Source organism: Monodelphis domestica, chromosome 3, assembly GCF_027887165.1.
Source record: "Monodelphis domestica isolate mMonDom1 chromosome 3, mMonDom1.pri, whole genome shotgun sequence".
Lineage (NCBI taxonomy): Eukaryota > Metazoa > Chordata > Mammalia > Didelphimorphia > Didelphidae > Monodelphis > Monodelphis domestica.
In genome coordinates this window covers 172,994,978-173,022,371 of record NC_077229.1, presented here as the reverse complement: position 1 = coordinate 173,022,371, position 27,394 = coordinate 172,994,978, and the positions used below count along the sequence as shown (strand labels likewise).

Below are 27,394 nucleotides of genomic sequence, written 5' to 3'. Positions count from 1 at the left end.
GTAAAGTACAGTACATATATTTTCTCATTTGGCATTCACAGAGACTGTGAGATAGGTGCTATGATTCTCCCCATTTTAGAGATGAAGAAACTGAGGGTGAGTGAGGTCAGTTGCCAAAGGTCACACAGCTAGTAAGTTTCTGAGGGAGGATTCAAAGTTAGCCCTTCCTCCTCCACCTCCCGTGTTCTTATTCACTAAGTCTCCTTACTAGCAAGAAGCTGATCTGTTATGTCAGCTGTGCTGGGCACTGGGACAGTGAACACTCTGGCTAATATATACATGCATGCAAGGATGACTATAAAGGAAGGAAACAAATATTTCACAAATAAATTGGAATTGATATATGTAGATGTGAGCTGCCCTTATAACAATAACAGTAACCAGCATTTACACGGATAGTCCAAGGTTTGCAAATGACTTTACTTGGGTCATGTTCATTGATCTGCCTTTTAAGGTAGTCACTCTGGCTAGCTATGTTGTGATTCAGTATTTCAGCCATGCCTCACTCTTCATGACCTCATTGGGGTTCTCTAGGCAAAGACATTAGAGTGGTTTGCCATTTCCTTCTCCAGCTCATCTTACAGAGGAGGAAATGGAGGCAAACAGGGTTAAGAGCGACTTACCTGGGGGTCACACAACTAATAAATGTCTGAGGCCACATTTGAACTCGTCTTCTTGACTCTGGGTCCAGCATTCTGTCCACTCTGCCCTCTAGGTGCCCAGAAATACACTGAGCTATGGCAAGATCAATAGGATAAAAGCATATCTTTCTACTATGAAGATTTTTAAACATTCTTTTGGATGTTTAAGTTCTGTCTGGGCCTTTATTGACAAAATCAGACCCAGGAACTAAGAACTCACTCTAAGTGGAAGAGTGGAAAGCACACCAGCTCTATAATTAGAGCATCAAATCCTGCCTCTGTTACTGTGTGTTTGGAAAAGTCATCCCTTAAACTACCTGAGCCTGAATTTCCTCATCTATAAAAAGAGAGGATTAAACTAAATGGACTCTGAGGTCCATTCCAGCTCTTATACATATACATATACATATATATATATATATATATATATATACACATATACATATGCACACACACACACATATATATATATATATATACATACACACAATATGCCTTTAATGATAATTTTAGTAAAAATTTGCTTAGAAAGATTATATCCTAGGACTGTGTTGGTGAACTTATGGCACATGTGCCAGAGGGGCTGCTCTGGCCCCTCCATGCCCATCTGAGGAGATTTCTCCCATCATCTACCACTCTGCCAACAGCCCAATGGCAATGCTTCCTCCTTCCCCTGTGTAATAATTAAAATTATGAGGCTGCTAGTAGCTTTATAACTTTATTAAATCAAAGTAGTAGTAGTAAAGAGAGGGAAAGGTAGGAGAGGTAGAGAGTGGCTTAGCTTATTAATCTATTGGCCACCATGATGGATTGAAGCTATCAACACGGGCTCCTCTTGCCTCCAAGTTCCAGTGAGAAGACCCCAAACACCTCCTGGTCACCCACTTATAAGCTCTTTTCTCCACCCACTAGCTCTCACACATCACATCTCAGGAACCAACCATAGTTTCTTAATTTGCCTGGGCCTCCCATAGGGGCAGTGCCTGTGGGATCAGTTTCTTGTCTTGTTGGTTCCTTGGTTCCTTAACTTCTTTTCTCTGAGGGCTTATCTATACCCAAATTTACTCAATGGTCTTTGACCTCCAAGTCACTGAGAGATGATGTTAAACAAAGCAACATAATGGAGAGAGAAATTCTCTTCCAACATCTGACTGGGGGAAGGCAGAGGACTCACATGTGACGTGAGGGTGCAGTTTGGGCACTTGGGCTCTCAAAGGTTCACCATCACTGCCCTAGGAGGCTTTGCTATGCTACATGTATGAATTATAAGCCATCAGTTACTCAAGAAACACTTATAAAGTACCTACTATGTCAGTGATGGTGAACTTATAGCATAGGTGCCATCTTTGGATGGCACACAGAGCACTCTCTGTGGCAATGTGCCATTTCTCCCACATTTTGTTACTAGAAAGACAGAGGGACTTGGCAGAGCTGCTCCCCTCCCCCTCTCCATTCACACCTTCCACCTCTCTGCCCAGCAGCCAGTGGGAGCTCACAAGGGATAAGGAAGGAGGTTCACAGGTAGCAGAGCTGGAGGAGAGCAGAGGGCTCAGGCTACTCCCCTCCTTCTCTCTACACTCACTGAGAACATTCCTAACTTCCCCTGCCCCTCCACTCAGGAGCCCAATGGGAGTGCTTCCTCCCTCCCCTGTGTGCGGTAAGGGGGGAGGCAGGGAGCACCTGGCACTCAGTCTGTGGGGGGGGCATGTCATGTGATCTCAAGGGGAATGTGGCACTTGGTCAGGGGTTTGCCATCACTGTATTATGTACTAGGCATCATGCTAAATGCTATCAGACACAAATAACATCAGCACAATAAATTGAAAAATATAAATGTAAAGGCAACCAGATGGCTCAGTGAATAGAGAGCCAGACCTGGAGATAGGAGGTCTCAGGTTCAAATCTGGTCTCAGATACTTCCTATCTATGTGACCCTGGGCAAGTCATCTAACCTCAATTGCCTAGCCTTTATTGCCTTGGAAGTGATATTTAGTACCAATTCTAAGAGAAAAGGTAAGGGTTTTCAATCTATACATACATGTAAATATATAGATACTTAACATATACATACATTTAAAATGATATGTACATTGTGTATATTTATTAAAATAATTTTAATATCAATATTTATATATGTAAATATAGTTAATAATAAATATAAATATATAAAAGTAGCAAAAGTCTCCATAACAACTTCATTAGGGTAGAGCACATTCCAAGGTTGGGTGAAGAAAAAAGGGGAAATGGAATACAATAAGTCTATTTGAATTTCTGAATGGAGAAAGGGGTTAGACTTGTTTTACTTGTCCTCTTCAGAGGGCAGAACTGGGAGCAATGGTTGGGAGTTTCAGAGAAGCATATTTAGGCTCAATGAAAACTTTCTAACAGTTAGGACCATCTTAAGTGGATTGTGCTTGGGGCAGCTGGATGGCTCAGTGGATTGAGAGCCAGGCCTAGAAATGGGAGGTCCTTGGTTCAAATCTGGTCTCAGACACTTCCTAGCTGTGTGACCCTGGGCAAGTCACTTAATCCCCATTGTCTATACCTTACTGCTCTTCTGCCTTGGAACCAATATGGAATAGTGATTCTAAGACAGAAGGTAAGGGAAAATTTAAAATATGTTTATATAAAATAAATGGATTATGCTGTCTTATAAGATAGTCTGTTGCACCCCTTCATTTAGGAGTCTTCCAGCAAAAGCTGGGGGACCACATGTTGGGGTTATTGTAGAGAAGGTAAGGCTCTTGCTCATCAGTAGAAAAGACCTAACCAAGGACTGGTGAACCTGGGACGCATAGACTTGTTTTTTGAATATAGATATGTAGGTATAGATATGGATACATATACATATAATGAAATTCAATTATCAATGTGCATATATGTTTGTATACAGTAATAACTATTTCATTATAACTCTTACAATCCTACATAACTTATTTTACACATTTAAAAACATTATTCCAAGGAGGGCAGTCACTACACTGTCAAGGGTGTGCATGATGCAAAAAAAGATTAAGAATTTCTGGGTTAGATGGTCTTGCAACACTGAGATGTGGCAACAAGACCAAATTAGAGCACATTTTATGTTTCATTGAAATCCAAGTTAAGTTCCATTCTAAAGGGAAAAAAAGCACAGCTAACCAACGAACCAGAAATTCCTCTGCCCTTCATAAAGCTTGCAGCCTACTAAAGGATTAGAAAACACAAATGACCATAATATAAAATAATCTATGACTGGTACATTAGAAAATGACAAACAAAATGTTACATGAAGTTTGGGCTGGTAAAGACCTTTATGAACCACTGTGGAGGTCGGAGGAGACCTCCTCGAAGAGATGGCATTTAAAGGAGAAGACATTTAAGAAGCAAAGCAAGAGAAGGGGAACATTCCAGGCATAAAGGGAAACAGGGAGGGCAGGGCATGTTCCAGGGCACGACAAAGGGTTTGTCTGCATGTGAGAGAGGCAGGGTATTACAACGGAAAGTATGCTGGTTTGAGATTCTGAAGACCTGGCCCCCAGTCATGGGGCGGCTTTCTACTACCTGTGTAACCTTGAACAAGCTTTCTGGACCTCCATTTACTTATCTGTAAAATGAAGTGACTGAACTAGATGGGCCCCTATGGTTACATCTATGGTTCTATGAATGGTGCAGGATGAGATAAGACTTGAATGGAAGGATGGACGCTAAAGATCTTGGAGTAAGTCACTGACATGAGCACACCTTGAAGAGTCTTTCCGATTGTACTCTTCCAATAGTCACCAAGTATTACCTATGTGTTATTAAGTTAAACTTTTAGAAAGTATTCTGGCTTTTCCTCCAGCTGGTTAGAATTAGTCCTTTAAAAAGGATGATGGCAAACAAAGGATGGAAACATCCAGTTTGGGAGGGTTTGTCTCCTCTGTCAGGAGAGATAATACAAAAGGCTAATTCTGTGCTGTTGGCTAGTTGGGCAAACCATGGTAGGTGGCAAATCTATCCCTGGCATTCTCCTCCTCCCACCTCCCTGTCTTGCCTAATCAAGTAGTTCCCTACTCTGGTAAAAATAGCTGACTTTTTTTTTCATCTTAGCAAGATTTAATTGAAATTTCCCTAAATTAAGAAAAACACATCATTATTTACATTCCTCGATGCCTATGTTTAGCTTGAGATGCCTGGGTCCCACTGAAGCACAGGAATGAAAAATTAGCCTCATGTTCTTGGCTTGGAGGAAGCGCGTGAATTGGAGTTTTCTCACTTGTGAGGAACACCCCGCCTCTCTTCTTCTGCAGCATCTCTGACAAGCTTATTCCTGCACTTCCTGCCCAAAACCTTTATAGACTTGAGGCTGCAGAAATACTTGTGCATAGACGGGCTAAGAGCAAGGGTAATTCTCTTCAAGCGAAACTTGCACACCAGCCCCAAATCCATAAGACAAGAAAACAAGAGGGAGAGAGGGAAGAGGGCGAGGGAGAGAGAAGGAGGTGCAAAGGGAGAAGGGGAGAGAGAGAGAGAGAGAGAGAGAGAGAGAGAGAGAGAGAGAGAGAGAGAGAGAGAGAGAGAGAGAGAGAGAGAGAGAGAGAGAGAGAGAGAGAGAGGGAGATGAGTAGATAGATAAATATGATAGGTAGATAGAAATATAGAGTCATTCAGACAGACAGACAGACAGACAGATAGATAGATAGATAGATAGATAGATAGATAGATAGATAGATAGATAGATAGATAGATAGATAGATGCATGCTAGGTGGCATAGTGGATAGAATGCCAGACCTAGAGTCAGGAAGACCCAAGTTCAAATGTGGCCTCAGAAGCGGCTGGTGTGATGCTGGGCAAGTTGTTTAAGTCTGCTTGCCTCATTTCCTTCACCTGTAAAATGAACTGGAGAAGTAAATAGCAAAGCACTCCAATATCTTTGCTAAGAAAACCGCAAACGGAGTCACAAAGAGTCAGAAACAATTGAAACAATTGAACAACAATAGACAGATAGACAAATAGATAGATGGATAGAGCATTTATTAACCGTCAGGCACTAAGTTAAGTGGTTATACAAAGTACAAGACAGGAAGACAAAGATTATGCCTTCGAGGAACTTAGATTCCAATAGAGAAAGACACAACTTTTTCTTGCATTGTTTTAAGGGTCCTACATTCTTAATCAGAAATTGATTATCTTGGTAGATAGATATTGTAATAGAATAAGCCCTGGACTTTTCTTTGTTGAAGGTCTGAGTTCAAATTCTGTTTTATACACTATCTATGTGTCCCCAACAAGTCAGATTTTTCTCTGCCTCAGTTTTCTTATCTGCAATATGGGTTTAATAACAGCATTAAATAGACATTTAAAAGTATCTCATACTGTTATGAGGATCAAATGAGCTAATAATGTAAAATTCGCTCTCCTGGATCTGCTTCTAAATCATCCAACTTTGCCACCATGCCTCTATTTTGTGAAAGGGACCAAACGGGCTCTCCTTCATTTCCCTCCTGGCTTTGCTGAAACCATGACCACAAGCACAGGTACCCTCCTGTTATGTGTTGTTATTAGAGTATAAGCTTCCAGAGGGTAGCCACTCTCTTCCTGCTTGGCTAGTCTACAAAAGAAGACAATGTTCTAAGTTAGTAATGGCTGCATCTTTCCAAACAAGGACTGCCTGGATATTTGGCTTTGTAGTGTCCATAAAATAGATTTCTTTTTTTTTTTTAAACCCTTACCTTCCGTCTTGGAGTCAAAACTGTGTATTGGCTCCAAGGCAGAAGAGTGGTAAGGGCTAGGCAATGGGGGTCAAGTGACTTGCCCAGGGTCACACAGCTGGGAAGTGTCTGAGGCCAGATTTGAAACTAGTACCTCCCATCTCTAGGCCTGGCTCTCAATCCATTAAGCTACCCAGCTGCTCCCTACAAATATTATCTGACTTGATCCTCACCACAAGTCTATGGAGTAGGTGCTATTATTATCCCCATTTTGTAGTTGAGGAAACAGAGGCAGATAAAGGTTAATTGATATGCACAGGGTCACACAGCAACCAAGTTGTCTGAGGCTGAATTTGAACCCAGATTTTCCTGTGCCACCTGCCTGTCTCTAGGGATTATTAGAAGAAAGATAAAGGGTGTCCATCCCAGGCATAGGGGACAGCCTGTGTAAGGACACAGAGATAGGTTTCAGACCTGGAGCAAACTGTGCCTCCGACTCTCCAGCCCTATAAACAATTCATCAATAATGAAACTACCGGAGATTTCTTTATCTCTAGTGGGATGTTACTGAGCATCCCAGTAAGATATCTCCTAATCTTCTCGTGGAGGTCTGCAGTAGTTAGTGATAAGAAGGATTTGGGGGAAAAAGGTAACAGACCAGAGTGGAGACACAGAAGGTTGATGGAATGAAGGAAACCAGGAAATACAGGGGCAAGAGCTCAGAATCCTAGGGATTCTGAACTGAGTAATGGTCACCAGGAAGAGGGTTTTGAACTCTGGAGAAGAAAATGGCTCCTAAACCCAGCTCTCTCCTATTATTGATCTTTCTCTTTCTTGATCCATGAAAATCCATTTAAACCATATCGCGCAATTCCTGTGATCCCTCTGCGCTCCCAGACACTGAAACAACTTCTCAAGAATATTAAAGAAAATTGATAGTGGATTCTGAGCTCTTGCCCTTGCATTTCCTGGTTTCCTTCATTTCACCACCTTCTGAATCTCCACTCTGGTTAATTACCTTTTCCCCCCCAAATTCTTCTTATCTGTAGGAATGACTACTCCCTCCATAGGAAGGTGGAATCCATGCCCATACACCTCTATAAGACAAGCACAATGCCTCAACCCAAAGGAATCATAACTCATATTTGGAGCTTTTAAATTCTGCCCATTTCTTTCCTTACCACAACTGAGTCAGGATAGGTAGTATAAATATTTCTATGGTCATCTGACAGATGAGGAAACTGGGTCTATCTTGCAGATATAGAATATGCTTATCTGGGTACTCTACACAAAGATGAAAGACAATCCTACATTCCAAAAGAGCTGGTTTAAAACTCACAGTGAATTTCTGTAAATCACTAGAGACCTGAATTCATTTCCTATGAGTTCATATTCTAATTAAGATGGTTCACTCACCAGAAAGAGGGATGGATTTTACAGGGCAGGTAAGTTCTATTTTGCTTAAGTTGCTTGAGAGGGCAGAAAGATTTCCAGGGTGAGAGATGTCCAACAGTCAGTTGATGTGGCAAGACAAGAGCTGAGGAGAGAGATCACAGCAAGGTAAATCTTGGATTGTGGAATCATCTGTATATAGGGGATTGCTGAACCCATTTTTGTGGATGAAATCAGAGAAAGAAGACAAAGTCAAGAGAGATGGAAAGAGACAATGTAGAGAGAAAATGGGTATGATTGATTTTCTAGCAAAGAAGACTGAGAAGGAAGAATCAATAGAAAAAAGGATCGGAAGGTAATGATATGAAAGCTCAGGGAGGAGAGGGCAATATTATTAAATGCTCCAGAGCAATCATGAATGATGAGAATTAAGAAGCACCAGTTGATTTCACTATTGAGAAGTGGTTGGTAACCTTGGAAAGAGCAGTTTCAGTTGAGTGGTGATGTCAGAATCCAGAATCCAAGGGGCTGAGGAGTGAGTAGGAGGTGAGAAAGTGGAAGCAACAATTACAGATGGTTTTTTTTTTTAATAAGTTAAGATAACATTTAGAGTTAGAAAGGACTTTAGATATCATTTCATTCAATCTTTTCATTTTAAAGATGTGAAAACTGAGGCCAAGAGAGGTGACATGACTGATGATTCTTTTTAACAATCAGACACTGTCACTGTGGTATATCAGATGGAATACTATTTGGACTGAGGATTCAGTTAATCAATTGAAAAGCATTTATTAAGTGCTTACTGTGTGATAGGTGCTCTAATAAGTACTTAAGACACAAAGAAGAAAAAGAAAACAATCCTTGCCCTCAAGGAGCTTATATTCTAAGGGAGAAGAAAACACATACAAAAATTTGTCCATGAAAAACAAATACAAAATAGAGGGAAGGTAGCCTTAGAGGGAAAGGCATGGGAGAAAGGGAAGAAACATCATGACTGAAGCTGAGACTTAAAGGAAGCCAACAATTCCAAGAGGTGGGAGTTAGAAGAAAGAGCTTTCTAGGCATGAGAAATAGCTTGTTAAAAGCAGAGAGACTAGAGGTGGAGCATCACATGTGAGGAACAGCAAGTCATCCAGTACAGTTGGGAGAGAATAATCTGTTAAAAAAAAACTGGAAAGATAGGAAAGAGCCAGGTTGGGAAGAGCTTTAGATACCAAACAAAAGAGTTTATATCTGACTCTAGACATAACAGGAAGACATTAGAGTTTGCTGAATAGAAGAGTGACATGATCAGAACTATGCTCTAGAAAAATCACTTAGGGCAGCTAGATATCTTAAAGTAGATATCCATTCTAAGACAGAAGGTAAGGGCTTAAAAAAAAGGAAAGAAGAAGAAAATCACAAGCATCTCTGTGGAATAGATTGGAGTGGGGAGAGACCTGAGACAGGAAAACCAATTAGAAAACTATTACAATAGCAGAGATGAAAAGTGATGAAAATAGAACTAAAATGATGGCTGTGTGACTAGAGACAAAGGGGATATATGTGAGAGATTTTGTGGAAGAAGAAATTTTAAGATTTGGCACCTGATTAGATAGGTCTGATGAATGAGAATGAGGAGGAGTCAAGGATCACATCAAGTTTTCAAACCTAGGTGATGTTAAGCATAGTGGTGCCCTCAACAGGGGCTGGGTTTGGGTGCATGTAGGCAGGGGAAGATAATGAGTTCTGTTGTAGATATTTTAGGTTTGAGATTTCTACTGGCCATCCAGTTCAAAATGTCCAATAAACTTTGATATAGGAATGAAGTTCAGAAGAGAGATTAGATAATATATCTGGGAAGCATTTTCATAGTAATGATAATTGAACTCATAGGAACTAATGAGAGCACCAAGAAAGATTTTACAGAAAAAAAAGAATAGGGTCAAAGACCAAGTCTTGAGGGAAGCCACAATGAGTATGACATAGATGAAGATCCAACAAAAAGAAACCAGGAAAAATTGGTTTGACAGATAGGAAGGAAACCAAGAGGGAAATCAAAAAACCCAAGAAGGAGATGGTCAATAGTGTTCAGTTCTACAGAGAGTTTGAGAAGGATGAGGACTAAGAAAAAGATATTATATTTGTGGATTCACTGGTCATTCTGTTGAATGATGAGGTCAGGAGTCAGACTACAAAGAATTAAGAAAGTGTGGGATGAGATGAAACCAAAGCACTGAGTATAGACAGTTTTTTTTTCAAGGAGTTTAACTAAGGAAGAGAGCAATACTACAATAATTTGGGGCACAGTAGGATCTAATGAGCATTTTTTTTGAGAATGAGAGAGACATGTTTGTAGGAAGCAAAGAATTAAGGAGATTGAAGATTATAGAGACAGTGGGGATGACAGTGTAGGCAACCTTCTGGAGAAGAGAGGAAGAGATGAGATCAAGGGTACAGGTAGGAAGTTTGACCTTGGAAAACTACTAGCTATCTTATCTTCAGAGACTGGAGTGAAGAAAGTAGTGGAGGGGATGGGGCGGGCTTCAGAGGGATGTGAGAGAAGGTTAAGGGACAAATGACCTTGATTTTTTTTTCAGTGAAATGTGAGGAGATGTTACCAACTCTGAATGAGAAGAAATCATTTTTGAGAAAAGGGAAAAAAAAAAAGATGTGGAAAAGCCAGTGGTGAGTAGGATAGGGAATCAATTAGGGAGGAAAAGTAGGATTGTCTTAGTAAAGTGAGGGCCCAGAGGAGATAACTGGCCTAGTTTTGTAAGTGTTCTCCAGTTTTATTTAGCAGCACATGAGTAGTAGTGAAGGAAAAGGGTGGTAAGGATAATCAAGGGATCAGATTGGCAAGGAATAACTGGAGTAGGGGAAAGGAACAACGCATTTAAGAGTAGTAGAGAATGGTGTAGAATTGTACTGTTTCATCAAGGGGTGAGGTTGAAAAGGGAGGAGAGTATAGGCAGTTGAGGGCAATGATTTGGGATAATATCAAAGAATGTAAGGACTAAATGTTATAGCAAAGATAGATTTGGAAGGAGTAGGGCATAGATAGGGAGAGATGGGAGAGAAGAGATAAGAAACTCAGAATTTTCTTGAACATAAAAGTAGAATACTTACTGGGTGATGATAAGAGGAATAATATGCTAATGATAGTTTGAATTTATATAATGCTTAAAGACTTGCAAACCACTTTAATATTATTATCTCATTTGATCCTCACAACTACTGTGGGAGGCAACTGCTGTTATAATGCTCATATATAACTTGACCAGGGTCACACAGCTGATAAATATCTGAGACATAACATCTTAGATGTTCTTGAGTCCAAGATTAGTGGGTTATCCAATACCTTCCCTTTGTGTAGCTGGAGTGGAACAGAAAAGTAATCATGAGTGTTGAGTAGACTGAAGAACTGGAAGGAGTTGTGGAGTGGACCACAAATGGAATTCATTGAGAAAAGAAGAAAGATATACTGGGGAGCTATAGATAACATTTACAAGAATCAGAATTGGCAATAAGTTTGAATTGCATGAATGTCAAAGGAAGGAAAAGTTACTGAGTGATGATGGTGGAAAAAGAGTTTGGGTGTGGCCATGTGGAGCATGATGTGACCAATGAGCCAGAGGAAAAGATTCAAAGTGTAGTTAGTTCTGGAAAGAAGAACCAAGGAAGCACTGCAGTCAAGAGAGAGCCAGGTATCAGTGGGAGTCAAAAAATGGACAGAGCATGAGAGGAAGTGGTAGAAGATGAGAGAAACATCTAGTTTCAAACCCTGCTCTGGAATGTAATAAGTGAGCATGTCATTTAATGTCTCTGAGTCTCAGTTCCCTCAACTATAAAGTGGGAATAATACCAATAATCACAGGATTATTCCAAGTTTCAAATGAGATGAAGTCTTTTATCAAGGTCAGCCATGATTATGATAATCTTTCTGAACCTCTTTCTCCAAACAGAACTCCTTTATCTTATGAATCAATAACACTTCTCCAACACCTACTTCAATAGGTACAGAGTGAAGCACAATGATGAACAAGTCATGGTCCATGCCCTGCAGAGTTACAATAGAGCTGAGGGTTGCAAGTTCTAATAGTGGCTTAGATCAGGGTAGCTAGGTTAGTAGTTTCCTTCGGAACCAACAATTTTCTCTTTTCCCTCTGTTCTCAAGGTTAGGAGTGAATGGAAGATGGAGTAGGGTGAAACGGTGACAGTGAAGACAGAGGGACCAGTGTCAGTCACAGGCAAAGGAATGTTGTCTTTGATTGGGAGCAAGAGAAGAAAGAAGGCTGGTGAAAATCTTGGGTAGGGGGAGCCAGTGACTAGGCTGCAAGAGGAATTCGAGGAAGGCACACACATGCTTTTGGATACCTGGAAGGAGTGGTGAAGACTTGAGCTCTTTTCTGCAGTGGAGAAATGTAGGTCAGGCAGATTCAGTCTGTTCAGCTGCCACTCCCGCCAAAGCAACCCCCTCCTATCACTGAAGAAGCTGAGCCCAAAATGTGTGGGATGCAGCAGAGAGATCAGTGATCTGGCAGGAGTGGCAGAGAAATAATAGGCACCCAGGTGCAGGGGATTTGGACTGTGAGCTGTGCCTGAGGTTCATTAACCCCTGAAGGCCTGGATCCCCTCGGCTTCCTTTGTGATGCCACCACATGAACACACACTGGACCCTATTACTGTCTCAGCCTATCTCAGCATGCAACACAGCTGAGATTCTGCTCCCACAGAAGGGCACTGTATTTTAAGAACAGGGCACAGACCTGTAAACAAAGAATAAACAAAAGCAGATTCCCTCTGCCAAAAACACACACACACATACAAAACCAAAGGAAGAAGGCATTTCCATTTCTCTTCTGGCTGTAGTCATTGGGAAATAAACAAGTGACTCTGCCTGTCACATACACTTAACCCTACACAAACACAGCTGTCAGGAACACAGTGCTTCTCCCTTGTCCCTTCCAATAAATAAATGATGTGCTGAAAAAGTCCCTTTCCCACTGGGCCCAAAGACTCACAATCAATTCCACCTGTATCAAGAGAAGGTCAGGAATTTTGTTCCTCCATCCTTATAGGGAAGATCAAAAAAGAGACAGCTCAAGTAACCTGGCAGCAACTCAGCTATGGTATTATGGCTGTCTGATGTGAGTAACACAGCTCACTTGCCGAGTTTACATGAGGCTTTCTCTGCTAGGCATGGAATGGGGCAGGTTGGAAGTACAAGCATCAGAGATCTCGAGCAGGATGGCAGTTTGGGGTTAGCACAAGTAGAGGTCAGAGAAAGAAGGGAAAGAGGGAAAACCAAATGCTCCAGTTGTACACTGATAGAAGGAAGACAGTAACAATCCCAGCAGTAGCCCAGTGGCAGATTGTATGGGTGTGGAAGTGGGAAAAACAAAGAAAAGCAGAAGCCAAATTGTATTCCATGACAGAGAGATTGGGAGAAGTTCTATTGGGGGTGGGGTTAGGTGGGGAAATTCTGCTGCATATATAAGGCAAAATGGGGGTGAGGAAGAACAAAAACCAGACCTGAACAGGATGAGGCAAGCAAATAAACAGAACCAGGAGATCCAGGAACCTTTAAAATATCTTTAAAAAAAGGAAATGACTTTAAACTTGAAAAGAAAAGATTGGAGGAAGACTAAAAGGAAGATGGGAAGGTGAGAACAGAAACACACACACAGAGGAATGAACACATATATAAAAAAGGAGACATGGGGAAACAGTGACTAGATAGCTGTGAGCCATACAGAGAAAGAAGATGAGGCTTATGCTGAGAGAGGGAAGAAAAAACAGAGACAGCCTACCACACAGGACACACAATAAGCAGGGAAATGAGGGTGACACACAGCAGGGAGATGCAAATATAAAATGAAGCAGAGAGCTGCACAAAGCAGGGGGTGGGAGTGATATAACAGTGGAGAAAGCGACAGCAATATAGCTAATAGACACGCACAAAGGGAAGAGCTAACACAAAGAACAGAATACACATATAGTGAGGGGCTGGTAGACACTTAGCAGACACACACCAGGAAGTCTGTCATAGATATGGCATGCATAGGAGAAAAAATATTAGGGAAAGACATAGACAAAGATAACCAATTAGGGGTGTGTGTGACATATTTAGCAGACACACAGAGACCAAAAGGGAAGAGGAAAATATATGCATCCAAAACAAGATAAAAAAGGAGAAGAACATTTTAAGCTGAACAGCAACAATAAAGAATACTTGAGATACATCTGAGTACAGGCATGCACACACACATGTACACACAATGAATTTACAGAGTGCTAGAAACACTTATGGATCAGACACACAAATTAGAGCATGTGGCATATTTGAAATACACATACATACATACAAAGCTCTCTGGGGAAATGGCATATATTAAAGGCCAGATAAGGGAGGGTAAATGCTCTCTCATCCTCCATGCACATCCTAGGCATGAAAATCATGAAGACAAAAACTAGAGGGCTCTAACAATCTGCATACACACTCATAAAGAGTGGCACCCACAAAAATGAGACTCAAGGTGTCCCTGAAACACACACACACACTCAGTAAGTAGGCAGGTAGGAGATGACCAATAGTGTAAGTCACTCCTGGGAAGAACACTGAGTGAAGATCAGCTTTGTGGTCTGCACCAGACCACATGTTTAGAGACAATGCTATTGGTAGTGATTTCCACCCAAGTGGGTGGGAGAGGCTGAGATGAGTGCAGAGCGAATAACCTGCATTGTGCACTGTGCACATGGAGAGAAAGGCTGGCTTTATGTCTGCAGCTGTAGTAGACATGGGCAGAACACAGCAGTCTCTGGGCATTTGCTTTTTAGGTCTGTGTTTTTTATTTCTTCTGATGCTTTTGATCAAAAGGAGCAAATCTGCTCATCAGACTGGAATGACTGCTGCCACCATTCCCCCCCACCCCCCAAACCCAGCCAGCCCCAGGCATGTAGGTGGTCCTAGAGAAAAAGAAAGGGGGAAATCAAGCAATATGACTAAAGGGAGGTGGAAACTGGAGACCAATTCTCCAGGTCAATTCCCAACTTACCCTGTACCTACCATCCTGAAGAAGAAGGGCATTGGGAAAACAAGACTACTGAGTAGAACCATCAAGGCTCAGGCAGTATTTCCCTTGTTAACAGAGAACATTCCCAGTAGACTTGGGAATGTAACTAGGAACATAGGATCAATTATTTAGATTCTGATGGGACCTTAGTGGTCATCTAGTCTAGAGGTGGCAAATAATTGAACTTTAATCCCAATTACCTGGGTCTTACTACTCTTCTGCCTTGGAACCAATACTTTATTGGTTCTAAGATAGAAGTAAGGTTGTTTTTTTAATGTAATTGAGAAATGTTTAATAAAATAAAAAATGCAATACAGCATGAATAATGTTAATTTGCAGTTTTCCAAGACAATATGCAGCCCTTGGGGAACTGTTTCTAGATGTCTACATTGACACCACTGATCTAGTCCTTCTCCTTTATTTTAGAGATAGAGAGACTGAGGCTCAGAGAGATCAGGTGACTTTCAAGGACATAGGTAGAATATGACTGAGCCAGAATTTGAGCCCAGGCCTTATGATTTCAAACCCAGCACTTAGAACCTAATTTACCATGTTGAATACATATACATATGACTCTCATACCATACACATACTGAGATAAATCCCATCCTGTGCACTAGCACATAAACATAATTCATTGTACTCACAAGCACAATATCGTACAATAAAAATTAAATGCCTACTGCATGTAGAAGGTTGTTTTAGGTGCTGGAGAATGATATAAACAACAGTCTCTGCCCTTAAGGAATTAGCATAATCTACCAGGGAGCTAAAACACTCTCACAGGTAGCTACGATACACAAAATAATATGATTATAGAGTTACAAAACAAAATGCTTCATGAGATCTAAAGCTGAAAGTTGTTACCAGCTAGGGGAGTCGGAAAAGGCTTCCAGAGGTGGCAGGGAAGAGTTCTAGGCATGGGAACAGCCTGAACAAAGGTACAAACACACAGTTGCTCTATCACACTCCCATGCACACACAGAACTCCATTGCTATACACACAGACTTCCCTTGCATTACACAGAGTAAATAAAAATCCACACAACTCTTATGTACATACACATTCACAGTACATGCACAGTTCTTACTGCACACACACATAGAGTTCCTATATTACATATGCACACAGCTCCCACACTGGGTATATCCAAGCACTAAGGACAATGAGATGCAGTACCCACAGCACACAGTTTCTACTTTGTACCTACACACATACAACTCCCACAAATAGCACATGCATGTAAACACAGTTCCCATGTTGTGCAGAGAAAAAGTCCCATGTTGGCGACCACACATGTACATAAGGCTTCCGATTCCCTAATCATGAACACTCCGAAAAGGTAGGGGGGCTATGGCTTCCCGCTCTTGCGTTCTTCTCCCTCCTCCTCCCCCGTGCTTCCTGGGAAGCCTCCAAAAACTTTCTTCAGGCGGGAAAAAGGTTTGACACCTTCAACCCCTCGGAGCTGTCCGGTGTTCTGGCACCGCCAGGGAAAACAATTGTTCTAAAATTGTACGCGTTCCCCATCCCAACCTACCTCTATCTTGTTCTCCATTTCCCTACACCTTCAGCCCAGCCTTCTGGGGAGGAGAAAGGCTAGCTGGCTCCCTCCAAAGACCTCCTAGCCACCTGGTGCTACCCAGGCTTCAGAAGAAAAAGGTTTTGGTGGGAGGGGCCACAGAAAGGGGAAGTGGGTTGAGGCACCTGTGGGGTTCACGGTAGACTGGAGCGGACTCCTTTGGGGAAGAGAGTCGGTTGAGCGCTGAGGTAGGGGCATAGGCGGTGGTCGCCATGACGCGCAGGCTAAGTGCAGGAGCCGCGGTTGTAGCAGCGCCTGCCGCAGCAGCAACAGCAGCAGCAGCGGCGGCAACAGCAGCAGAAGAGGCTGCAGGAAGGGTCTAAGCTAGGGGATCCAGGAGCTGTCCCTTCAGCACCACCCGCCTAGCCAGGCCAGGCCCTCAGACCTCTGCAGACTCAGAAGATTGGATCTTCTAATTCCCCGCTGTAGCCCACACCCAAGGAGGCTAACTGACTGGGCAGGCAGCTCCAGCCCCCACAGAGGGAGCGGCTCTTTCTGCGGGGAGAAAGGAAGGTGAGTCTGGGGTCGGGGACTCCCCAAGAGCCAAGGCCTAGGAGCAACCTGTCAACCCCGGCCACGAACAGCTGGCGGTTCTCTGATCACCCAAGCCTGGAAGACAAGCAGGAGGCATCGCCCTGGATCCCACCCGCTAGGCACACACACACACACACACACACACACAGACACGCGCGCACACACACAGGAACATCCAGTGGGCAGCATCAGCAACAGCAGGAGCAACAATGCTAAGAAGGTGGTCTGAGAAGTTTCACACTTGGATCACCAGGCACTTCCCAAGACTGCAGGTAAGAGCTGCTCCCTCTTCTCCGAGAATCGGCTTTTGCGGGGGGGGGGGGGGGGTGAGCTGAAAAAAATTCAGGGAGCTCAGCGCACGAGGCTCTGGGGCGCAGAGCCAGGAAAGGAAAGAGGGCCAGGGTAGAACCGGTTCCTGATTAGCTGACAAGAGGATGGAGAGCTAAGGGAGGTAACAGGAGGGACTGGCACACACACTCACAGATACACACACACACACACACACACACACACACACACGCAGAACTCTCTGGTTGCCCGTGAAGAAACCACTGGTTAGATGGAATATTCAAGGCAAGGAAAGTAGTGGTAGACATTGAATGACCATTCCCTTATAATTTGAAAGGATAAGACAGCATTTTAACTCCAAAACCTCCTACATATACAGCCAAAGCCTTGTTACTCTTATCAAAACATCTAGTTTCCAGGGAAAGAGCTGGACTGGGTGGGTGGGAGGAACGAGGGGGCATCACACGCCAACTGAGATCTATCTCAGCTCACATTTACCTCCAATGCGACTGCCAGATCCAGAAATGCAAGGACAGCTCACCGAGCTGTCCAGCAGGAGCAGAAAAATGCTCGCGTCAACGGAGTGAGGGGACGTGAGGGACGAGTGGAGGGAGATGTGTGCCACTGCCCCACCCCACAGAAATGCTCCAAGTGGGTACTGAACCAAGGGGAAGTCCATCTCTCACATCGTCAAGGAGGTCAGTCCCCCTCCCCCAAACTATCCAGAAAAAAAAAAAAACACCCAACAGAAACTAACAAAAGCCCCGTCCATGCTCAAGAATTGCTATGTTAGAATGCGCGATGTGATCCTGAAATTTTGCTGCGGGGGGGGGGAGGAGGGGAGAAGGGAGAGGGAGGAAAGGAGGGAGTCATGGGGGAGGAGATGAGAAGAAAGGGAAATCCCAACGTCATGCGTGTCCCTTCCCCATCGCCGCTCATCGCCTCCTCCCTCTTCGCTCAAATTCTAGGTGTAGCTCCCCGCCAGTGTCCCGAGTCTCCCCACGATGACGGGCCAGAGCCTGTCCGATTTGTCCGAAGCCAACTTCGAGGATAGCGAGATCAGCGTCAATGTTGGGGGTTTCAAGAAGAAGCTGCGCTCTCACACGCTGTTGCGCTTCCCGGAGACCCGGTTGGGCCGCCTCCTGCACTGCCGCTCCAAAGAGTCCATCCTGGAGTTGTGTGATGACTATGACGACGCGCAAAACGAGTTCTACTTTGATAGGAACCCGGAACTCTTTCCTTACGTCCTGCACTTCTACAACACAGGCAAACTGCACGTGATGGGAGAGCTCTGTGTTTTCTCCTTCAGCCAGGAGATAGAGTACTGGGGGATCAATGAGTTCTTCATCGACTCCTGCTGCAGCTACAGCTACCACGGAAGGAAGATGGAGCCTGACCAAGAGAAATGGGACGAGCAGAGTGACCAGGAGAGCACTACTTCCTCCTTTGATGAGATACTGGCTTTCTACAACGATGCATCCAAGTTTGATGGACAGCCCTTGGGCAACCTCCGAAGACAACTATGGTTGGCTCTGGATAACCCAGGCTATTCCATCCTGAGCCGAGTATTTAGTATTCTTTCCATCATGGTGGTACTAGGTTCCATTGTCACCATGTGCCTCAATAGTCTTCCTGACTTTCTGATCCCTGATAGCCAAGGCAACCCAGAAGAAGACCCCAGGTTTGAAATTGTGGAGCACTTTGGGATTGCCTGGTTCACCTTTGAGTTAGTGGCCAGGTTTGCCGTGACTCCAGAGTTCTTCAAATTCTTTAAGAATGCACTGAACTTGATTGATCTCATGTCCATCATTCCCTTCTACATCACCTTGGTGGTCAACCTAGTGGTGGAGAGTTCTCCCACCTTGGCCAACTTAGGCAGGGTAGCCCAAGTCCTCAGGCTCATGAGGATTTTTCGAATCCTAAAATTGGCCAGACATTCCACTGGCCTTCGATCCTTAGGGGCAACCTTGAAATATAGCTACAAAGAGGTGGGGCTCCTCTTGCTTTATCTTTCAGTGGGCATATCAATATTCTCTGTAGTGGCCTATACCATCGAAAAAGAAGAAAATGAGGGTCTGGCCACAATCCCTGCCTGCTGGTGGTGGGCAACTGTGAGCATGACAACTGTGGGCTATGGCGATGTTGTTCCAGGGACCACAGCTGGAAAACTGACTGCTTCAGCTTGTATCCTTGCTGGCATTCTTGTGGTGGTACTGCCAATAACTCTGATCTTCAATAAATTTTCACATTTTTATAGGCGCCAAAAGCAACTGGAAAGTGCTATGCGCAGCTGCGATTTTGGGGATGGAATGAAGGAAGTTCCTTCAGTCAACCTAAGGGACTACTATGCCCACAAAGTTAAGTCACTGATGGCAAGTCTTACCAACATGAGCAGGAGCTCACCCAGTGAACTAAGCTTAAATGATTCTCTACATTAGCCTGAAGCTCTGGCCCCATCATAATTTTCAAGACCATACAGTGGTTGGAGCTGCATTTTGTGCTCCTGGCATGGTTCCAGGCTCCATAGGGTCAGGAAGTAAGGAGATGACAGAGTCCTTCCCCTTCAGTACCATACCATTCTAAATGGAAGGAGATGCCTGATCAATGTATACCCACAATTGCTTCCACAGCATGTAGAAGCCTTGATATGGGGTGGGATGACTAACATTATATCAACTTTGCACTGAGAATAATGCTAAACTTTGTGCTGATGAGTATCCTGAATGCCAGTTTTTCTATACAAATTGCTCATCATGTACCCAATCCTGGTGTTCTTGGTGCAGTGCTGTCTGTCAGTTTGCACTTTTGTTTCCAAGTTATCATGTGACGACTGGATAAGAAGTATGTCTCTCTAGTGGGAACACTCGTGAAGTCAGCAATGAAAAACTCAGATTCAGCTCGCAAGAATGTGAAAAAAAAAATTCTCAGTCATGCATTCATTTCTCAATTTGCTTTAATACCCCAAACGGAAAATGTGAAATTAAGTACATATCACCAATGCGACTTTCTGTCTTTCTTAGAACTTAACCTATAGTTCTGTGGCTTGCATGGGTGCATATCATACTACTGTTATTTATGCAAATATTACCTCCCTGGAAATTAATTTACTTAGTATACACATGCAATGAAAATGGATCCTAGTTCAAGAGCAAAAGCAATGGGAAGTTAATGTTAGTCTGAAATCAGGTACAGACCTGATCTTTATTAAAGCTCTTTAGGCTTCTTGGTGTGAGAAATGGTGGAAGTAATGAGTTTCTCATTACTGGAGAACTGCAAGTGGAGGCTGGATATCCACTTATTGGGGATGCTGTAATGGGATGTGTGCCTCAGGAATGAGTTGAATGAGATAATCTCTAGGATTCCTTCCAATTCTCAGGCACATTAATTGGGAGTCACATTGATGAAGGCCCCCTGCTTTCTTGAGAGTTTTTCCCATGGGGATGCTGCCTTAGGCCAGGTATCCACAGACCTGGGATGAATGGAAATGTTTTTTCAAGCTGTAGTTCATGTTCTAAACAATTCCATCAAGTTTTGATGGAAATTGGCATTTTTTTCCATTTGTTATTTTTTTAAGAGTATGGATTAGTTTATTTTACCTCTTCCAATTACTGAGAGGTTTATTTTACTGTCTTATGAAAGTAAATATTTCATATTAAATATGAAAGGCAGTAGCCTAGAAACTGTCTTTTAGCACCTACTCTGAAATCTCATTAAAAATGAGCGCATGTTTATTTCTGAGAAAAACTTACTCCAGTAATTTTGCTTCTAGGATACATAATGTTTTATATGATGCTATAATTACTTTGTAATGGGCTTCCTTCTTTGAAATGGGGAATTCATGGAACATAAGCATGTACTCAGAACACAGGTGATTTGTGCATGGAGTAGACTGCAGGGAAATATTATGTATTTATTTGCATTAACTGTCTTCCTTCTGGGGACAAGGTGGGATTGGGATGGAGAAGGGAGAGGAATGGAAAAATTGAAAAGGAATTGGTATTATAAAACATTGCAACTAATCACAAACTTTCAAAAAGTTTATTGATGCATAAAGTACCTTGAAACTTCTAAGCCTGTTGAAAAAAATACATGAAGGGGTACAAATAACCTACTTCTTTCACTTCTCAGAAATCCCTTCCTGCTCTCTGCTCCTTGATTACAGGAACCCTGGGCTATCATATAGCCCATATATCATATAGCCCACATAAAAATGTGGATGGAATCCTGGGTCCCTTCGTTTAACTGCTTTGTAGTCATCATAGTGTATGTTGTTTATTATTTCCAAAATGACTTCTATATCCAAAGATATATCTTTGGAAAGATGGTGGGGTCAAGTGGCCTGAACACAGAGTTAGCTAGGATTTTCATTAAGGCTCTAATCCTTTTTTTAATGTGACGTTTCCCTTAGATTACTGAATTTTATGTGTGTCTTGATTTCCTCACTTACTAAATGGGATCCATGCTAACTTCACAAGGAGTACTGTGAGGAACCTTTAGTATTTGAAAAGTATTTATTCACATGATGGATGAGGACTGTTATTACTCTTACTAAGTACTTTCCTCTCATTTGGATGAAAACATATGATGGGCACTTCCCAATGTGTGATGGACAATTTCTCATTTCTCTCTCTCTCTCTCTCTCTCTCTCTCTCTCTCTCTCTCTCTCTCTCTCTCTCTCTCTCTCTCTCTCTCTCTCTCTCTCTCTCTCTCTTTCTCCTCATATACACATAGAAATTGAGAAGTTTAGGATTATTTCACAGATTTTTGCAGGCAAAATACCTGATTTTAGCCAGTATTTTCAGAGATGGAAATTCAACAGTTTCCAAAATCACTTCCTAATTGTTTTGGAAGCAGGTGAGGCCAGCCAACTTATCAGACATGTTCAAGAATGGTTTCACTTGCTAAATCCTATTTTATTGGGGATTCTGTCAGGTGGCTATTAATTCCTTATTTGCAGGGAGATGGGATAATACTCAGTTGTTCTTCATAGAATTTTTTTCTAAACAATATTTCATTATAAATGATGAGGTGTTTCTGATTATTGTATCCATTTTAGACATGTCACCTGGAAGCTTAACAATTCATCACAGAAACATTGCCTTTCTCTTGGGTGAAATTCCTAGTGCTTTAGAAACTATTTTTAACCTCTCTTGTATATATACACACTCATGTGGAAAGGACCTTGCTCGTTTTTGAAGCTGCAGTAGTCCTAGGAAGACAAGTTTAATACTAATAGTTTAATACCTAAAGTATGTCTTATTAAGCAACAGGTGCAGAAAGAAGGGAAGATGAACCTATGTGGCTTTAGCAACAGACTTCTTTTTAAAGAGGTACACTACAAGTAATCTAAACTGTTCTGGGACCCAGTGAAAAATTTCTTCCTCTCTGAAATAGCACCATCAAATCATTAATGTCAACATGTGGTCTAGACTTGGGCTTCTCATTTAACCTGTAAAATGGCATTCCAGGAAGAAATCATCTCCTCTAGTTACTGAAGCTTGGTTACATTTCAGACTAAAAAGGAAAAACCTCATCAGGACTATTTTCTGTTTCATTTTTAGAAAGAGTGCTAGCACAAGGTGATTCCTTTAGGCACTGGGCCTGCCAGTCTGATCTATAAACCTGGTTTTTAAATCCCTTTAAAAATATTTTAGCTAGAAGAAGAGTTCAATTCACCAGGCTGTTGATTGGTGAATGCTTTGTGTTGGGCAAAGAAGGGTTTTCTTTGGGATGACAAACCTTTGTTTGTTATATGGCATCCGAGAAAACATAAGGGCACGTTTTTTTATTACATGGTACATAATGAGGGCTTTGAAAGTGTTAGATTGAGGAAGTGTAACTATTCTGCCTGAGCAAATTACTTGGTTGATATGGATTAAATGGTTGCAGGTCCGAGTTTCCTTAAAAAAATAAACAAAAATAAAACTCAATTATAACATTCCCAAGTTTAATGGGTTTGCCACAAGGCAGAGGCATGTTGTAATGCCAAAATGTAGGAGGTTTGAAGCCCGGAAGGTAGTAATTGGTACTTAATATTAGGATTTATTTCTACTTGTCTTATTACTCAAATAATTTAACCACCTGCTAATTCTCTCATTTAAAAATTATTTGTATGCACTTTGGGTTACTGATTATCTGTGCTGGCTGTTTGTTATGTATTTTGAAGGCTTAACTTGTATTTCTTGTGTGTTTTACCAGCATGACCGGTTACAGAGTTGTAATTTTTTAAATTGAAAACGTTGTATTTATGATGTCAGTTTTAACACTCATTAACAGACTACTGTGCAAGCATTTATTGAGACTTCAAGTGAACTATTATGTCTGATTGCTACACTTTAATCCTTGTGCCTGGACTCCATAATGAGCCATAACATTGAAATGCTTAGGAATTCAGTCTTGAACAGTGTGCAGATTATAAAGAGAGAAAATTATTTAAAAATTTTCAATTGCAAACAGAGTAGCAAGAATTAGAAAGAAATACAAGGTTCTGGGCCAAATTTCTTGACCAAGGAAGTGTTTTTAAACTTTAAGGGGAATGTTTGTTTTTTTACTATAAGGAGAGGAAATTATTTTTAAAAATCTTTTTAGAGTAGCAGGTATTAAGATGACTCGGTAGAGCTGCTTGGGTAGGGTTGGGAATATTAATGGAATCAGATGTGAAATTTCTTGAGTACCTTTTTTTCATACCACAAGCAGTAGATTCTCTTCAAAGGAGCTGTCCTCTCCCACAACACACTACTTCCATACTCAATGTTCCCTTCAACTTTGCTGCTGGAACTTTCATTTGCAGGGCATCACAGGACATTAATGAACTCCTTTTCTTGTCCATTCTGACATCCCTCCCTGAGAGCAAATTAACTCATTAAATACATTAACTCAGCTTGGCTGGGTAACAGTGATTACACAGGATGTAAGTTGATAAGTTTCCATTTTAACCATATGTGTGTGTTGCAGGGTTGAGGGGTGGGAGCAAGAAGACTCTAGGACATTTTTTAAAGGAAAAAGTGATATAATTTACACTGCACAACAATGATTTCATTTCAAATTGATCCTGCTCCCTTCTAGGTCCTCAATATAAGCAAACAGAGATTTCCCTGAATCTGTGATCTCATCAGCATAATCATTTCTCCCAGGGAGTCAGATTATGAGCACCTCTATACCTACTCATCTTGTGTGACTATTGTCCATGCTCTCCTTTAAATTCTCCTCAAGGCTTCCACCCAACATGCTAGGGGCTTCCCTTCAGTAGTCTTGGCAGTGTATGAATACCAATGTTGTAAAGAGATGCACATACATTATGTATTCATTTTATTTCTAAGCTGAACAATGGTAGAAATTGATTATATTATCAGTCACTTGATTGATAAAGTATTTAACATTTTACTATCCTGCCATTGTACTTCCTCTGGAAAACCAGTTTAGTGTTTTAAAGAAAAATAAAATTCACTCTGGACACAGTCTTTTTTTAAAAACCCTTACTTTCTGCCTTAGAATCAATACTGTGTATTGGTTCCTAAGGCAGAAGAGTGGTAAGGGTTAGGCAATGGGGGTTAAGAGACTTGCCCAGGGTCACACAGCTAGGATGTGTCTGAGGTCACATTTGAACCAAGGACCTCCCATCTCTAAGTCTGGTTCTCAATCCACTGAGCAACCCAGCTACCCTCTGGGCACAGTCTTAAGGTTGAATTCTTCCCAAATTTACATTTTCTTCCTTTTTAGAATTTGACAGTATTCTGCCCTCTGATTCTCCCTCTCCCCTCCATTTTCATAAGGTTATCATGGGGCATTTGGAATTAGTATGAGGAATCCCTCTCCCTTTTATCTAGAGGTATATAGATTGCCTCTTTTACTACCATTGTTTAATTCAAATGGAGAATCACTGAACTGGAAAAGGATCACCTCATTCCTTTCTTCCATAAATATAACTATCAATAGTCCTTGCACTATTCACAACCAGAGCCCAAATAATCATTTTCTAAGCCTGAGAAGTGGGGGTGGGGGTGGAGAGGGGAAGGGAGAAGGTAATAGTAATAACTAACATCTATATAGTGCTTTAAGTTTTGCAATGTGCCTTTACCTATTATCTCATTTGGTCTTAACCCTGAGAATTAGGTGCCATTATTCCCACTTTATATATGAGGAAATGGATATTGAAAGAGGTAAAATGACTTACCCAGGGTCACACAACTAGTAAGTGTCTGAACTAGATTTTAACTTGGGTCTTCCTGACTCCAAGCAGATAGCACTGAGGCAAGTAAACATGCTCTGTTTCAGTTTAAGAAGATTTGTGCATTTTAAGTAGTGTCTGTAGAATTTTTGCATTTTCCTCCTTGCTTCTCATTCTAGCAGGGATATAAATGGTTATTCAGGAATTTTGGGGGGCCAGAAGGTCTTGTTTTTGAACCCTTACCTTCTGGCTTAGAATCAATACTATATATTAGTATATAAAGAAGTGTCAGAGGAAAGATTTGAACCCAAGGCCTTCCTTCTTCAGGTCTGGCTCTCAATCCACTGAGCCACCAAGCTGCCCCCTCCCCCAATGTCTTGCATCTTTTTTTTAACCCTTACCTTCAGTCTTAGAATCACTACTGTGTATTGGTTCCAAAACAGAAGAGTGGTAAAGGCTAGGCAATGGGAGTCAAGTGACTTGCCCAGGGTGACACGGCTAGGAAGTGTCTGAGGCTGTCTTGCATATAAAGGCTAAAAACAAACAAAAAACGCAATCACAACCCCCTCATTTGGGAAGAACTTCAATGATATTTATGATACCAGTCTTCCCCAATCTACTTTAAAAACAAAACATTTTAACCCAAGCGAAAGATTTTCCTACCAGGTAGCTGAGCAGATGTGGCCATACTGGTGACGGGAAAAATCAAACAATTAAGAAGTACTTGTTTTTGCCTGCTATGCACCATGTACTGGATAAACATGTTTGCTAAGGATACAAAGAGAGAAAGGTGCCCTCATGGTGTTGATAATCTACTGGAGGAAACAATACATACACATATATAGATGAATACACACATGCCTGTAAACCTGAACTTTATACCAAGTAAAGAGGAGCATTGGTGGGCACTGGAATCAGAGGGCACAAAGGAAGACTTCTTATGGCAGGTGGTCCCTGACCTGAGCTTTGAAGAGAGCTGGGGATTCTCCAAAGTGGTGGTGATGAGGCATGGGGGGACAGGTACAGGGATAGGAGATAGTTAGTTGTGCCCAAGGAACAGCAAGTAGCTAATTTTGTCTGAAAGGAGAATAATGTGTCATAAGCCTGGGAGGGCAGGCTGGGGCTACAAAGGTCTGTGATTGCCAGGAGAGCTCGTATGGGAGCCAAGAGACACTAGTGAGCTGCTGGAGCAGGGAGTGATGTGATCAGATCCAGGCTTTGAGAATGTTGTATTGGTCACTGGGTGGAAGTACTGGCAAAACATCCACCTGTCAGTTTCCTCCTCACTAGGACTGGGCATCCTTGCCCAAACCTGGATTGCCCCAGATTCCCAGATTCAGGTGTTTCCTTAGCCTTCAGGCCATAGTCATGGGGTCACCAAGGGACTATCAAGTGACAGTTACCTCTGGAATCTAATAAAGCAGCAGTGTGGAGGTACATAGCACAGTGCCTGGAACATAGGACAGTAGTGGGGGACAAGGTAAGAAGATTGAGATGAAGCACCCTTCAAAATGGCAAGGCTTAAAGTGGCTTTGCCACCTAATGGAGGAAAGAGATAGGAAAAGGGGAAGAACACCTCCTGCCATGACAAGTGAAAGGACCGAGAAGAAAAGGTCAAATAAAGAAGGAAGAAAGGAAATGAAAAGTCAGAGGGGGAAGTTGGGAAAGTCGGGAGAGCAAATTAGGGGGGAATAAAAGAGTGAGTACTTAATGATGTGTGTAACTCATGTGTCCTTGGGTCCCAGCCCCTGGTGCAATTAAGATGTTCACCTGGAGGACCTCTCAATAATAATCTCCATGAATCCTTTTGTCAACAGCTACAGTCTTCCTTTGGGTCATCAGGATGTGGCTCACATTTCTCAAAGCTCCCTGTAGACATTTAGAGAGACACCAGATAGAGGATGGATTTTATTTTCTTTTATTTTCTTTTAACTGGAAATGTGACTTCCTTAGTGTAAAAAACACTTACTAATGCAGATCTGCAACTATTCAGTAATTTCTAGTATGAGAGACTTGCCTGAGGTTAAGTAGAGTCACATTAGGATGGTAAGTAAAACTCTTGAT

At 42.0% G+C, this 27,394-nt stretch overlaps 1 protein-coding gene and 1 long non-coding RNA gene across 5 annotated transcripts in view; one reads left to right on the top strand and one right to left on the bottom strand.

The window, feature by feature from the left end:
• Window positions 1-12,382, bottom strand: part of LOC103104984 (uncharacterized) — a 41,558-nt gene extending 29,176 nt beyond the window's left edge. Inside the window, exons 1-2 of one of the 2 annotated variants that reach the window (XR_001629089.2) lie at window positions 12,063-12,382; window positions 7,731-7,851 (exon numbers count right to left, since the gene is read on the bottom strand). This is a non-coding gene — a long non-coding RNA (uncharacterized LOC103104984). The remainder of the gene's footprint in view (window positions 1-7,730; window positions 7,852-12,062) is intronic. The other variant, XR_008917555.1, reaches the window with a different exon arrangement.
• A 3,933-nt stretch (window positions 12,383-16,315) lies between these two features.
• KCNS2 (potassium voltage-gated channel modifier subfamily S member 2) lies at window positions 16,316-23,462 on the top strand. 3 transcript variants are annotated; one of them, XM_007488156.3, is made up of 2 exons: window positions 16,316-17,147; window positions 18,132-23,462. In XM_007488156.3, exon 2 carries the CDS (start codon window positions 18,168-18,170, stop codon window positions 19,599-19,601), a length of 1,434 nt encoding a protein of 477 aa, XP_007488218.1. In that variant the 5' UTR covers window positions 16,316-17,147; window positions 18,132-18,167; the 3' UTR covers window positions 19,602-23,462. The 3 variants fall into 3 exon arrangements, with proteins under 3 accessions (XP_007488218.1, XP_056679260.1, XP_056679262.1); XM_056823282.1 differs by having other exon boundaries at window positions 16,480-16,854; XM_056823284.1 differs by lacking the exon at window positions 16,316-17,147 and adding an exon at window positions 17,308-17,861.
• The last annotated feature ends 3,932 nt before the right edge of the window (window positions 23,463-27,394 follow it).

Excerpts from the sequence above, each read along its gene's own strand:
- KCNS2 (XM_007488156.3), top strand. The coding sequence starts at position 18,168 with ATGACGGGCCAGAGCCTGTCCGATTTGTCCGAAGCCAACTTCGAGGAT.